The 15,201-nt window shown below is 53.5% G+C and overlaps 1 protein-coding gene across 1 annotated transcript in view; it reads right to left on the bottom strand.

Moving 5' to 3' along the window:
• Nucleotides 1–1,210: 1,210 nt before the first annotated feature.
• Nucleotides 1,211–15,201, bottom strand: part of COG7 (component of oligomeric golgi complex 7) — a gene marked incomplete at its 3' end in the record, with an annotated part of 15,759 nt that continues 1,768 nt past the window's right edge. Inside the window, exons 4-15 of the mRNA XM_010146929.1 lie at nucleotides 14,187–14,269; nucleotides 13,309–13,431; nucleotides 11,375–11,573; nucleotides 9,132–9,259; nucleotides 8,457–8,611; nucleotides 7,271–7,387; nucleotides 6,719–6,784; nucleotides 5,422–5,608; nucleotides 3,989–4,129; nucleotides 3,463–3,546; nucleotides 2,387–2,501; nucleotides 1,211–1,354 (exon numbers count right to left, since the gene is read on the bottom strand). Coding sequence (XP_010145231.1) covers nucleotides 1,211–1,354; nucleotides 2,387–2,501; nucleotides 3,463–3,546; nucleotides 3,989–4,129; nucleotides 5,422–5,608; nucleotides 6,719–6,784; nucleotides 7,271–7,387; nucleotides 8,457–8,611; nucleotides 9,132–9,259; nucleotides 11,375–11,573; nucleotides 13,309–13,431; nucleotides 14,187–14,269 — 1,542 coding nt within the window. The remainder of the gene's footprint in view (nucleotides 1,355–2,386; nucleotides 2,502–3,462; nucleotides 3,547–3,988; nucleotides 4,130–5,421; nucleotides 5,609–6,718; nucleotides 6,785–7,270; nucleotides 7,388–8,456; nucleotides 8,612–9,131; nucleotides 9,260–11,374; nucleotides 11,574–13,308; nucleotides 13,432–14,186; nucleotides 14,270–15,201) is intronic.

Genomic DNA, 15,201 nt, shown 5'->3' with positions numbered 1-15,201 from the left:
CGGCGGCGCCTGGAATCCAACGACTGGCTGCCGCATCTTTCTGGCCTCCTGCGTGCCAGCTCAGCCACCCGTTTTGTTCAGGGGACTGAGACGTTCTGCCACGTTTCGGTCCCCGCACAGCACCCCCGGGGTGGTCAGTCACACGCTCACAAAGGATGGCAACCACACTCCCCGGGGGCAAAGAGCTTGCAGCCAAGCCGGGGAGCTCCGCAGGGGCGATCGGCTTCCGGAGGGCGTTCCAGCTCACCGACTCGAAGTCAGCTGGAGAACTACGGTGGCAGGGAGGATGCTGAGCAGCCGACCCCCAGTCCGCTGGCGTGGTTCCAAGAAAAGCCAAAAATAAGGATGCAGGCAGAGCTCACTGGCGTGCAAGCACGCTTTCGGGTGACCCGAGATGCTGTCTGTATGTCTGAGCGTGGCCACGGGGGAGTCAGCATCCATGATTTACAGCAGGGAAAGGCCTAACTGGCGTTTACAGTGGCTAGAGTGTCTCAAGGTGACACTTCCACCCGCTTCAGCTCAGAAAGACCCATCTCAGTGTTGCAGAATCATTTAGGAGGGACAAGACCTTTAGGATCAAGTCCTGCACAAACGCCGCCCCCAGCTCCTTCTGCCAGTCCCGCGGCAGTCGCTGCACGGCGCGGGAGAGGGCAGCGGTGACCAGCACGTGCCAGCCACGTCCCGCTTCACTGCGAACAGCTGCTCCCTGCTGAAAGCAACCGCGGTCCCCAGCACGCCCCGAGCAGCGGGGCCGTAAGCTCACCGCGGCAGGGGCGCTGATCCTACGGCGTTCGTGAAAAAGGGGGCTGGGCAAATGCTCCACCGGAATCTCGGGAAGGCCTTTAGCTGATTTTCCCCACTTCGGCTACCAGGTGACTGGAAGAAGCCAACCGTCTGCCCGCTGCGTAACGCGCTGGAGCACTTCCCATGGCCTCGGCACGTGCCGTGCACCCCTACATGGCACATGCTGCCAGCACACGGCACCCAAGACACGAAGCAGCCATGAAGCAGGGTGGCCTAAGCAGGGCATCACCCCTCCCTCGAGGAGGGATGTGACAGACACTTGGCACAAGCGAAGCCGTGGACCACTCCCCATGGCGGGTGAGCTCAGCGCGCTCCTGGTTAAAGGGGAAACCCAGGCTGCCACGCCAAAGCCGCCGGAGCGACAGAGCAGCCCGTGTGCTGTGCGGCCGTGGTTCTCGGCACCTACCGATGTCTGTGGCGAGCTGCTTTGCGGCGTGGGCGGTGAGCTCTGGTATCTGCAGGATGACCTCGCAGTACGTCTGCATCGTCGCCCTGGCGATGGAGCCCAGCCAGCAGTCAGCCATGTTGTCCAGCTCGGGCAACTCATCTCCTGCGCAGGAAATTCCCATTAGCCCATTTTGTAAGACACCACAGTCCATAAATGGCTGTTTCTCCAACAAGACGTCACGGCATTCATCACGACTCAGAGTTTACCCGCCAGTTTCGGGTTATCACAGCAGTTACGGATCCCCCCGATACCACATAACACTGACGTTAGCTCCAGCCCCTAACACCTTACTGTCCTCTAGTACTTCTCCAGGTTAAGTCATTCCCAAAGGGCTGACGGGTGACCGGGCCGGGATCAGGGGCACTGCCTGGCTCTATGGGATCACCTTCCAGGACTAGCTCACCGACTTCTGCAGTGACAAGGATCCACAGGGTGGGTTTTTACAAGCCCTGAGGGCATTCTTGTTCCTAAGTGTTCTGAAAATTAACGAGCCATCAAACATGTAAGTGCTTTAAGATGACAAAGTAATGCTGAAACCTGAAGGGCGTACTCTCAGGCGGCCACAGGAAGACTATAAATACCACGCTCCACGCTTCCTTGATTGCCCGTGGAAACAAACACCCAGCAGAGATTAACCGCAGCCAACCACGGCGTGCTGCCAGCCTGCTGGGAAGCTTACGGAGCTCCGGTTAAGTGCAGGTGGATTAGTGACACAGCAGGGAAGGACAGCCATCCGGAGAACGAACGCAAGCCCAAATCAAGGAACGATGTGCGGGAAGAACTCAGTGCATTCTGGGCAGCGGAAGAGACACCCGGGCTCAGCAGCCGCCCGCAGCACCCTCTGCACTTCCCGCAGCACGGTGGGGAGGGGGTTAATCGTTGGGGCAGTATCTCATCACCAAAGACCCAGGAGCAGTGGAGCTCCCACGGTTTCTCAGCTGGAGTTGCTATAGGATGAAAAGAGAACCAGCGTTGCAGAACTGTGTCCTCACTGCCTGCGAGACTGGGACGCGTGGTCGGAGCCTTAGGAAAAGGAATTCCCCAAGATGCCAAACCTGCCCAAAGCAAGACAGGCGGGTGCCCAGCTGGCACTTGAGGTGACCGCAACACTCCATGTCTTCGGTTTCTCCCTACCTTGTTCAGGGGGGTAAGGCAGTTTTCCAGCGTGTAGTGCCAGTTCCAGAGCGGAATCCTCTTGAGTGACAAATGGCTCAAGGTGGAGAGGAAGCGACATAATGTATTGCCCAATCTAGAATGAAAGCACCATGATCTGAGTCACTGAACAAATGTAAGGCAAGGGCTTTGCTGGAGAGGGAAAAAAATGCCAGCTGCAGCAATCCACGCCTGGAAGGGGGAAGCTGAGCTTGACAGCACCCCTCTAGCCTACACCTGCTCAGGCACAAAGTGGCTCTTGCTCGTCGTGACACGCTGCACAAGAGACAATCTTTCACAAGGGCAGAGGACCAGCCCCCAAACAACCGTGTGAAGAAAATCCTGTACAGAGAGCTGTTACTCCAAGCAAATACTTGATCTCTGGAGCATTCCTGGAAACGTGTTTTCTAGAGCAGAATGGAAGAGACTGAACCGAACCAAACCAAAGAAGAGGAGGCAGATTCAAGAGACAACATAGCCTTGATGCCAAAGACGCATCACTCCCAAACGGGGACCTCGCTTCCAGGTTCGCATGCCTGAGCCACATCCCTTCAGGCGTCAGTGCACAGCCCACGCTCCTTCCCCACTCAGAGACCCCCCGCCAGAAAGGTTTCATTGCCACTCCATCGGAAAGAGAAACCAGGGAGTCACATGGGGATTAGAAGGGTAAGAGCTCAAGACTTAACTTCATAGTAGGATTAAATCACGCCAATACTGGCTGCAGGACATTCCAGCTACGCGGGCTGCGTTACAATGCGCTGAGGACTCACCACCACAAACAACAGCTGCCATTTCCCACCCTGCTACTGGAGTTCACCCTGCAAACACTGCAGTTCACTATCAAGAGCCCCTCCTTGTGCTCCCGACGCGATTTTGCTGCTCCAGATCTTGTCAGGGATTTCGTAAAACCCACAGCGACTGGCACAACCCAACTGCGAGCACGTGTCACCACCAGAAAACAATTCTAACAAATACTGTCATTTCACAAAGAGCTGGGGACGCCCAAGAGAGATTCCCCCAGGAATGAGCTTCCAGTATGCGCCCCCACATGCTCTTACATTGCTGATGTATTCCAGAGGCGTCAGGCTGAAGTTTGGCAGGTCCTCTGTCAGGGTCTCACCAATGCCACCCGAGTTCCACCCCTGCAAGGCAAGAAGGGCAGAACGAACCGGTGACTGCCTGGAGCACGAAGTCTGCCCGTATTCTAGGATGGGGACACCCAGCGACATCAACTGGGACTACCCAAGGGCTCCCAGAGAGCAGAACATGGTGAGAAAACTGCTACCCTTGGGCCCAAAACGTACACACCCTTTCCACACAGCTCCCGGTGAGAAAGAGGTGCTCGCGCAGGTTGGAGAGCAACAGCTCAAAGCCACAGCAGAGCCTGCAAACACAGCTGCCTGCTGGGACGCTCTGGTTGAAGGGAGGTGAACTCTTCCACTGCCTGTGGCTCATGGAAGAAATGTGATACTAATGGGAAACATTCTGACAAGGAGGAAGGTTAAGCCTGGAGCTGTACTCCACCCCCGAGTATCCTCGGGTCAACCTGGCCGGTTAGCTCAGACCGAGGTAGCCATGACTCACCTCCATCTTTGGCACGAGTAGGAGCTGCTGCTTGATGCGAAGGAACACAGAATCGAAAGCCAAGTGGTGTGCCAGCTGGTTGAGGCGGCCGAGGGCAGAGCGTGACGAAGACAACAGGTTGTGGTTGCTCGTACCTTTTTCCTATCAGAGAGACACAGAAAAGCGTTCACATAGAGAAGTCTGCATGCCAACTGAACAGAGAAGCTATGGTGACACTCTTAACGAGGTCTTTCTTAGGCCATCCTGATACAAGAGCTTTCCTCTGCAACGGCACAGCTTGTTCCCTTTGGGATGCCCTATGCCAACCGGTTACTCAAGGCAAACTACTCACTGCCCTCCTTGACACAAATCAGCATCACATTCCAGCCAGGCCAGCACCAGCGCAGGCCAGATACGGAGACACCTGCCGAAACAACGGCCAAACTGCCTTTTACTCGAAGGGCACAGCTAACTGACCCCCTGTGTGGGACTAACATGAAGAGTACCTACGGAATTTGTCCACCTAGCGAAGGTTTAAAGGCAGCCACATGACACTGAAGGCAACGTTCTGAGGAAATAGGAGTCAGAACTCACAGCCTTGACTTCGCTACCGCACGTGACCAAGGATGGCCAACACAACTGAGACCCAAGGGAAGGTAATGAGACTCATTCTACCCGGCTCAGCTGCACGCACGAACGACCTCGCAGGATTGTGTTCCAGAAGGGATGTGACAGCAGAGCGTAAGGGGCAAAGAAAGGTCTTGAGAAGCCAGCATGGGAGACCCAGAACTTGAGACGGCTCCAACGCAATCTTCCCCAGTGCTTCCTGCAACAAAATCCCCCTCACCTAGAACCCCAGAATTGGTTTGGTTGGAAAAGACCTTGAAGATCCTCGAGTCCAACCATCAACCCGGCACTGCCGAGTCCTCCCTAACCCATGTCCCTGAGCACCACACCAACTTGTCTCTTCAACCCCTCCCGGGAAGGTGACTCCCCCCTCCCTGGGCAGCCCGCTCCAACCCCTGACAGCCCTTTCCAGGAAGGAATTTCCCTCATATCCCATCTAAACCTCCCCGGCACAACCTGAGGCTGTTTCCTCTCGTCCTACCGCTTGTCACTTGGGAGAAGAGACCAGCTCCCACCTTTCTGCGCCCTCCTGTCAGGGAGCTGTAGAGCGACAAGGTCTCCTTTTCTCCAGAAAAGGAGCGGAACCTGAACTGGACATGTTCACAAAAGAGCCAGGATCTGAGGAGAGGTGGAATGAGTCCAGACTCTCTGGGTGTGGACTCTGCACCTCTCCATGGATCACTGTCTCGGTGGAAGACTCGGAACACAGCCCATCAACAGGCTGCAGCTCAGGATGGAAAGTGATCAGGCTGTAGGGGGAATCTCCCAGGTCTTATCTCCCAGATGCGGGCCCACCAGCACCCTGTGCTCTCAGGCACCACGGCTACCTTTAGAGTGTAAAGCGTTTCCAGGAGGCTGGCATACTCTGATGGATTCTCCTTCAAAAGGTAATTGTATTCCTGCCAGGGATTCTTCACAGAGCTCTTCTTTTCTGCAGAACTGGTATCCTGAAAGCCAGAAAAACTACAAGGGCTGTAGGAGTCCGAGAGATACTTCCCAGCAGTTGATAAAATCCTGAAAATAAGTACACAAAGGTCACCAGCAGAACCCTCCGAAAGCCGCACTGCTGCTGTCACGCTGGTCCAAGGACCAGCACTCCCTTTATGTTACTTCAAGGCAGAGTGTTCACTGCTGGCAGACACTAAACAGCCAGCTCTCACGTCTACCGTGCAACCCAAGCTGCAGAAATACTGAGATGAGAGAGAGGACCGTGCTCTCAGAGCATCTAGCAAACACGGAACAAAGCCAGCGCCCCGCCGGCCATGGCGCCCCATGCCAAGCACAGGCACTCAAGCCAGGGTAAAGCTCGGCAGCGTACAGGAGGAGGAGCAGTGCACTGCTCACAAGAAACAGGAGATCGACGTGCTGCCTGTGCCTCACGCTCCCCCATTTGCAAGGAATAGATGGGGTAAGGCACACCTAGGTTCCCTGCAGCAAATGATTCGTGCCCAATGTCACAAGGCGGGGCGGAGAACCTTGCTGATTTGATCTGGTGGAAAATCCCCTCCTGACCCCAGTCTGGCAGCCCCTTTAACGTCCAGCCAGGTATCATAGAATCACAAAATGGTTTGGGTGGGAAGGGAACTTAAAGCCCCCGAGTCCCCCCCCTGCCATGGGCAGGTACACCTTCCAGGGATGGGGCATCCACAGCTTCTCTGGGCAACCTGTCCCAATGCCTCCCCACCCTCTGCGGGAAGAATTCCTTCCTGATGTCCCATCTCCATCTCCCTCTTCCCCTTTAAACCCGTTACCCCTTGTCCTGTCACTCCCTGCCCTTGGAAAAAGCCCCCACCGCCCAGCTTCCCTGTAGCCCCCCAGGCACTGGAAAGGGCTCTAAGGGCTCCCTGGAGCCTTCCCTTCTCCAGGCTGAACACCCCAACTCTCCCAGCCTTTCTTCACAGGAGAGGTGGTCCAAGAAAAAGGATCCTTGGGACTGTCCCTGGGCACACGACCGAGTGGAACAGTCTGTGACCCATCTCTGACATCTCCACAGATAGGGAAGGGCCGTAGGGGGAAATCAAGGTGGCTTTGCTTTCCCCCCCTGCTCTAAGCACCTTGGCATTTGTCTTCTTTCAACCCGGCAGCCCTGATGGCAGCCCGTGGATTAAGGTCGGCGGCGCATACCTGTTGGCCAGCTGCTGCTCCAAGTCTCCACACTGCCGAAGGAGCTCACCGCACGTGGCAATTATCCTGGGAAGGGACAAGACAAAAACACGCGTCGAGGGATTTGCGGCAGGTAATGCTGGACCTGCCCCCTGAAAACCCACCTCCGACACGTGCCAGAGAAGGGAATAACCAACCGGCAGCCCACGGGGAACTTTGGTCATGAGTTAATTCAGCTCCACGCCCGTTTCATGCCATACTGAACTCTTCTGCCCAACAGCCTCACCCTCGTGGTACTTCTTGTCATCATGGCTAAGGCCAGCTGAGTGTCACCCGGAAACATCCTAAGAGCTGCCGGGGTTTCGGTGACAGGCAGCCTTGCTGCAGAGGGGGGGAGCCCCCACAGCACCTACTGCGCCAGCAGCAACCCAAAACCCCGTCACTAACGCGCTGCAGTGAAGCGGGCAGAGCGTGCACTCTGCACTAAGGGCCTGTGTGGGCCGAGCCAAGCAATTCCCTTCCACCTTTGATAAAAAACGCAGTTCTGAGCTGGGAAAAAAAAATCCCCTTTACCGGACAGAGTTTTGGAATGCAGTCCAGTCCTCCAGGAAAAGGGAATCTGACGGGACATCATCCAGTTTACATTTCTTTCGTATAGACTGCAAGGTGTTTGTGAAGTCAGAGGTGTACCTGGCACGGGCAAGGGAGAAGAGAGAAGCCCCAGTGTAAGAGAACAGGCTGGAGCGCAGCAGAACTGCACATCCTGCAACGTGCTCGGTCAGTCCTCTGCAGGAGCCAAGTAGGAACCAGAAATACCAAGGAGACGCTGCTGTTCCAGTCCAAACGCGGGTGAAGGACTGACCAGCCCCAGCCCACCCAAGCCTACACTCGAGCCTGGGAGAAGCTCAGAGTAACAGCTACCGTGTGGGCCCTTCAATTTGCTGCACACGGGTTACTCAGAACTCTCCACTCCCAGGACAAGGTATGAGTAAGACATTTCAGTTCCCACCATACCAATCACATCTCCTAGGAAAGACCAGGTAAAGTTTACAAGGCTACTGCTGCTCCAGCATCACTTGGCCCTCACTCCAGGAACACAGCGCCAACAATCTGGTGAATTTGTTTTCTCAGCTCCTCCCCAGATGAGAACATGGATAAAAAGGAGAACATTTTGTTTTCCACACCCCTCGTTTTTCAGGTAATGCCCATAAGCTGGAGGCATGCACACTGCTCCGCATCCGCCCATAAAGGTGAGATCAGAGAAGTGTGCTTTCCTCTTCCTCACTGGGCAGCAAGGCAACGGCTTCATTTTATGCCTGTGAGCAGCTCTTTCGGTATCAGGAAGGAATAAGGAGGTAATCAGTGCTGGAGCATGACCTAAGCATGCCGGCACCGATACTTCAGGACGAGGGCTTGGTGAACCTCACTCACCAGCGTGCCCCGCAGATCCTGGATGTCAGGTCACCCATCCCAGTGAGCATACATTTCCTCATCAAGTTCTGCCTCATCACCCCAACTTGCCTTTGTCTCACTCTGGGTTGGGAAACATTTTTCCCTCCAAAACTATTTATTAAAAATGAAAATTCAGTCCAACAGCTGAGAAAAGTCTTCCATTTAGCCCTAAAAAGCTTCCATTTTCCCCTAAGAAACAGTCGCTGCCCGAACCAAGGGCTGGGAGGGGTATCAGATGGTTCCTGTTACAGACACCTCCTGCTCCCGGTCACTTCCATACAGGACACAGCCCAGTAAGGTGCCTTACTTTGTGAACAGAGCCTTCAGGGCCTTCAGGAGCCCCCCTGCTCCCAGCCCATCGGTGAGCGTAACGCAGTTGTCGATGGCTCCAGACGCCAGGATGAAGAGTTTGGAGACCGAATGGTTCAGTTCCTGGACACAGTCGATTACTTCCCAATGCTCCTAAATCAAGACAACGACGAAGTTGAGCCTGGCTCTTCTTTCAGTGAGGGTCCAGGCACCCTGTGCAGCACACTGTTCCCCCAGCATCCCCCAACCCGGTGACACACCAGAGGGAGAATGATGCTGGGTGCTCCACCCTCCGCCCCATTAACAGGCTATCGAGTCCTGCCTTTCCCAAGTCTTCAAGGAAAACCAGTTCTTTCAACAACAGAATCTCCCACCAAACAGACTTTCCTCCCCCCAGCCTTGCTCTTGATAAATTCCATCGACCCCAAAGCGGGTTCTTGGTCGACTGACATTTTGGTCAAGTCTTTCTCCGGCAGATCCACCCAGTGCCTGTGACTGGGCGAAGGAGCGAAGGCAGGCATCCCCCCCGGCTGCAGCCAGCCTCAGTGCTTCAATAAAACAGACTTAACGGCCTCAAAACATACTGCAAACAGGAAGCAGTACCACCGCACGACCGGTGGCAAAGCCCCTTCAAGCCTCCCCCCGTGCAGCTGAACAAGGACTGCTACGTTACCAAGGGCACTGCGCTCATCTGAATGAGGAGGTTTTCTCCTTCCAGGTCTCCATACTCAAGTTGATAGGGCTTGTACGGGCCATACACCGCTTCCACCAGCTCCATCACTTTTACCAGGTTCTGCTCCTCTACAAAGGATGCAAGGTTTAGTCTACACGCAGACGAACGTGCCGCTAAAAACCCTGTTTCAAGCAATATGCAGCAGTTCCTCAATTCGAGCATGCTGCCTGCGCTGGCTTGGAATGCTGCCCAGCAGCTTCAGGCCTCAACCACACACACTGTTTTTAAAAAAAAAACACAACAAGGTTATTATCTCTACCCGCTTCCTAAACCCAAGACGTTCCACCTCAACAAGCGCCTCAAGAAAATTACCGCTCACCGCTCCAGAACAGCCTGGGTGACAAAAATCTGTTGACCATTCCAACAAACAGAGGAAGGAAAGTTCTGAAACCACCTGAGAAGTGAAACACATCATCCCCACAACTTCAAACAGGGGTGAACCTCGTTTATGACAAAGCCTGGTTGGTACCGCAGTCACGCACGCGAGCCCAGCTCACTCTGCGCCGCTGCTTCACAGTGCTCGCCAGCCAGCGCTGAAGGGGAGCCACGAGCGAAGCCCCCCGGTGCCGCCCCGTTGAGCAGGGAGCTGCAAACCCCAACGGAACCCCGTTTGAATGACTATTTCTCAGATCAGAGCTGGACACCAGCTGCTAGCGGGAAGTTTTGCCAAACTCAAACTAGCAGCAACCCAGAGTTACACCGAATCCTGGATGTCAGAGCAAACTTGTAGGCCCTAAGGACAGAGGAGCAATAGAGCAGGTTGGCCAAAGCCTGCGTGGTCTCTGAGCATGGGCGTTCTCAAGACCAGACTGGACGATGCCCCGAGCAACACGGCCTGGACTCATAGTGGACTTTGCTCGGAGCAGGAGGCTGGAGCAGATTGTCTCCCGAGGTCCCTTCCAAACTTAGTTATCCCATGAATCATAACCGAACCCTCCCCTCACATGCACACACGTAGGAACTGGTTCGACCCTGTCCTGCTGAGTCACCTGGCCTTTCCATTCTTGAGATAGTTCTCTTCCCAAACATCTCACCCCATGGCAAAACAGACGGAAATAAACCATTTTGGGACTTTTAACACATGCTCGTGTAACAGTTCAAGCGCTGTCTTCCTACGCCATCATCTTCTAGAACCCAACATCCTTTTCCCAAGTCCTTTTTAATCTTTTTCATTACAAACTACAAATTACTCTAAGCCAGGAGTACAAAATGACTGACAAGAGCCCCAAACACAGGCACCATGACAGTCACACTCCCCGAAGCTGCCCAGTAATCACCATTTACACAATCCAGTAAGAATCCTGCCCTAAGCAGCTCAGTGCTATGAGGAACCAAACACAGGAAACACAGCATTAGGAATGCTCTATTAGCTTCAGTTTAGGATTTTCCCATCCCCAGGGCCCTACCAGATTAATAAGGGACTATAAATAGCCAACAGCTCAGTTCAGGCATAAACCCACGTATGCATGGCACCTCGCTACTTCGCGGTTTGGGGGAGTCGTTCATCAAGTCATGACCAGAGCGGGCCGACAAACATCCCAGGGAAGAAAGCACAGGTTACACTGGAATCAGGATGCTGCTAGGGAATAAACTACCAATGGTACGCAAACAGTACTTGGCCCTGCATTTTCACTTGATTAAAACATAAGCCAGCAGCAACAGAAAAGCTACAAAATAGAAATACAAAATACAAATAGAAAATAGAAATACAAAATAGAAAATACAAAAGAGTCCAGCGGATGCAGCGTTCAAGCAGGTTCTCTCGTTTAGTAAGGTGTGACTTAATTCCAGGAAACTCCTCAGCTTTTATGCTCTGTGACCTTTCACAATGGGTTTCACAGACAGCTTCCCCAGAGATGCTTCCTCGTCTCTTAGAAGGGAAATATTAATGCTTGTAAAAGAAAACGTGCTGAATATCATTTACCCGGGGCAGGGAGGGTGCTCGCAGCAGGGAGGGTGCTCGGGGCAGGGAGGCTGCCCGGGGCAGGAACTCCTCCAGCCCTGGGTCAGTATCTTTAGCGTAAGACGCGTACGTACACACACAGAGGTGCAAACGCGGTGTAACCGCTCAGCGAAGCAAAAGGGACAATCTCTACCCCCACGCAAGAGCGAACAAACCCCACAATGAACTTCCCGCAGGAGCGCACAGAAGAGAAGGACAAACGGCGGTGTAAGAGCCTTACTCAGGTTTGGCAGCATCGCTACCTCCAGCCCTTTCGCAAAGTGGAGGGTGGCATCGTAGAGCTCCAGCAGCTTACTCAGCCGGGTTTCCTGGCCCGTCCTCTCCAAGGCAGTGCTGAGGCAGACCGGGATGGAAGGCACCAACGCTCCCAGCGTTTGAATCAACAGCACAGTCACAATTTCATGGGGGTTCTTGAAAACCTGCAGTGACAGAAAAGCCATTAGCGACAGCAGGGTTTCTCACGGCAGGCAGCAGAGAGAAGCAGCTTCCCGAGACGCCGTAACCTGCCAACCACGTCGCTGCCTCAGCAAAGACAACAACAGACCGTCCACCCCAAACCGAGCAGGTCCTGCCTGTCCAGGGGCTGAGCGGGCACCCCTTCCCAGCAAGTGTGCCCTGCGGTCTCCCTCACACCCTCGCAGGGCCCTGGGCTCTGCAGGAGGGACAGGAGGGGCAGAGCGGCCGGGTTTGCAGCTGCTGCCAGCAGAGAGGCCAGAACCAGCGAGCAAAGAGTTTGGAGGGAAGGCAGCAGCAGCCTGACCCAGACTTTTTCACGCCCTGCACAGAAACCTGTGCTGGGCACGTGCTTCTTTCTATTGCAGAATGACTACAAAATTACCTACTGGTGAGAGGCAGCGACACACAGATCAAGACGACATTTTGTGCACTAACAGATCACAGATTCCTCAGATGACACCAGCTCCCAACCACAAGCTAACAGAAACAAATTTGAAAAACCTCACAAAGGGTAAAAAAAACCCAAAAGAGGTCTGCTAAGACTGCCAGAACCTTGCTGGGCTGCACGCAGGACAGCCCGTCACAAACTTCTAGGTCACCGTTTACCACTGCAACTCCAATTTGAATACAGCGAGCAAGAAGCCAGAAGACAGGCACAGGTCAAAAACGGAACTCAGCAGACCACAGGCACTACAGTCACTCGAAAAAGCGCCCAGCGGATAAAAACAGAGCACTAGAAGGCTAGAAAGGCTGTAACCAGCTGAGAACTTCTGTTCACCTGCACCACCCTCAACTCCACAAGCACAAAATGCGTTACAGCCTTCTATTGCAACGTTCTTGTCAGCTATGCTCGCTCATGTGCTTTGAAAGCTGGGATCACCGCAGGTCTGCGGCAGCAAGGTGGCCATGGATACTGCAGACCACGAGAAAGGTCCGGGAATTCCTCGGAAAGCAGAAGCAGCACAGGAGACTGAGTGACAGGAGCTTTGCCCCATGTGCCATGTCTCTCCCAGCCCAGAGACTATCTGCTACAATGTAAGCTGACATCTGACCTGCAGTTCACATCGAATCATTAGGCAGAAAAATTACATCTCAAGGAAACAGCGAGCTCTGTGCAGTACCGGCCTACCCCTCGTGCCCGGCTTTGTAACATGAAGATAAGCATCTCTTACCCTTCATGGATGAGAAACTCTTACGGGCTCAACAATATGAACTTATTTCTTCATTTCACTGAAGGACAATAACATTTTTGGATCCTACATTATTCTTGGCAGGAAAAACAAGTACCCAGACTGCAAGGGGCGATAGCAGAAGCCCTCAGATATCTCAGTGACATGAAGCAGTCCAATATGACCTTGAGGGCTTCCTCCAGGCCAAGTGATAAAGCCACCCAGGCATTTCAAATGTCTTGCAACAGCACACATTTGCAACACTGACAAATTAGATTTAACTTAAGATACAGATGAAAGCGATAGAGCAGCTTTAATGTCAATAACACAGCAACCTTGCTATCAGCAGGACACCAGAATTCAAATCTTGTCTGCGAGGGCTGGACAAGGAACAGCAAGTAGGTTGCAAGCGCTGTCCTGCACCGAGAAGGTGCAAAGCACAGCTCAGAGCAAGCACCGAGAGACGGTGCTGGGTGTCTCGGTCTCGTCCTCACCCACGCGCTGCGCCAGCACCAGATAGTGGCTGTACCTGAGTTGCCCACTGAAGCTGTGAGTGCCAGGTCCCAAGGAGCGTGTCATACAGTTCAGTCAGCTGGCGATTCAAGCTGAAGTCACTTTGGCAAAGATCCTGCCACGCGGCCACCAGCTGCACCTGTGGGGGCCGTTTTCCAGGAGTCCGCAGGCCTCGCTTTAGCTATTTCTAACCAAGAGCTTACCATGCAAAGCACTTCTGCTACAGCACAGTGCCCACCCTTGCTCCCCTCGCCAGATAGCAACGTCACACTCTGCTAGAATCCAGCGCCGCGGAAGGAAAAGCCTTTCAGCGTGAAGCGAGGGGCTGCTTAGTTGATTCACAGATTTAATTAACATTGGTATTTTACTCATAAAACGAGGCTGTAACCGATACCCCCACCTAATAGTTGAAATACTTGGCAAGCCCCAGCCTTGAACTTAATCCTCAAAAGTCACAGTCATGAGAGAAATGTGAGGATCAGGTTATGGCTACAGAACTGTCTGGAATTCCAACTTTTAATCTTACCTGAAAAGGGTTTACAGAAGTCAGCAGCTGGCAGGTTGCAGCAATAAAGTTATTGCTGACACAGCCACAACCAAGAAACGCAAAGCAAAACTCTAAGGCGCAGAGAAACCAAGCAGAACGCACATATCCTATGTCTACTGCGGGAAGGAACAAAGCCCTGAGCAGAGGATTACTCTTGAAACACGGGGAGTAACCAAAGCTCTCACGAGCCAGGAAGAGAAGTCAGAGAATGGAACCTGGGAAAGAAGAGGTTCCGTCCTCCTGCACACGGGGAAGGTGAAATAGCTGATGGAGCAGCTCCACCTGCAGTCCAAGCCACGCAAGGGTCACCCGCGCACTCCCCGCCCCAAAACACCATCAGTACCCACCTTGTGACACTTGTAGTAGTACGCGAGAAGCTGGGGCATCCGATCGATTTCCGTGAAGACTTTCACGAAGGTTTTTGCCTGATCTAAACAAAACAAAAGAACGGGCAGTTCAGCCTCAAAGCTGAGGATGAGCCAGGCGTCTGACCCAGCAAGGGAGTTCCTTCCAGGGAGTGTCCACGATGGCCTGTGCAGGACAGACTTCCTCCCTTCCTCTGCTTCTCTGCTCGAACCGCACCCGAATGGGCCACAGGCACGAGGAATTAACTTCTTAAATTTAACTTCTTAACCGGCAAACATAACTCATAGTAAAAGCAAATCAAAACAGGGCATTTCCTAGAGAGAAACCCTTATTTTTCAGAAGCAAGCTGACACCTACAAAACTAGAATACACCTCAGTGTCCTCAGCTTTGCAAGAGGACTTTGCTTTTTCCCAAGAACAAAGGAAGGTGTGCAGTGAAGAAAAGACAGCAGAGGAACGGGAGAGGGAAGAGATCCATGCAAGGGATTCAGCATGCTCGTCAGGAGCACAGCACACAGAGCTTCCCTCCCAGGCTCCCGCCACCCGTCTGCAGTCACCCGCGCATACAAGAACTGCAGGGTGCTGTGCAGCCCCAGGTCCTCGCTGGGACCGCAAGGTGCACACAGATGAGAGGCAACAACCACAAAAAGTGTTTTTCAGGAGCTGTGACAGTAGGAGAGGGAAGGAGGAGCACAAAGAACACTCCAAAAAGTCCAATTTCCTAAAGAAGAGTTTATAAAACGGTTCTTACCAGGCAGTAAGAGTCAGAACGTTTCCAAACAATTATCCTTCTCGATTAGAGCACCAAGCAGTAACAAATGCTCAGTGGCACTATGATAATGCAAATTCGGAGGCCTTCTGCTTACTTGAGCAGCACTGCCCACCTGGACAGCATCCACGGCATAATAAAACTGACAGCAGGGCAGCCCTGCCTCAGCACCTCCACTTCCCACACCCCCATGGCCTCCAAAACCAGCTCACGTTTCCCTTATGGCC

The sequence above is a fragment of the Eurypyga helias genome, unplaced genomic scaffold (genome assembly GCF_000690775.1).
Source record: "Eurypyga helias isolate BGI_N326 unplaced genomic scaffold, ASM69077v1 scaffold32132, whole genome shotgun sequence".
NCBI classification, from domain to species: domain Eukaryota; kingdom Metazoa; phylum Chordata; class Aves; order Eurypygiformes; family Eurypygidae; genus Eurypyga; species Eurypyga helias.
Note: the sequence above shows the minus strand (reverse complement) of the source record. Positions and strands in the feature narration are given on the sequence as shown.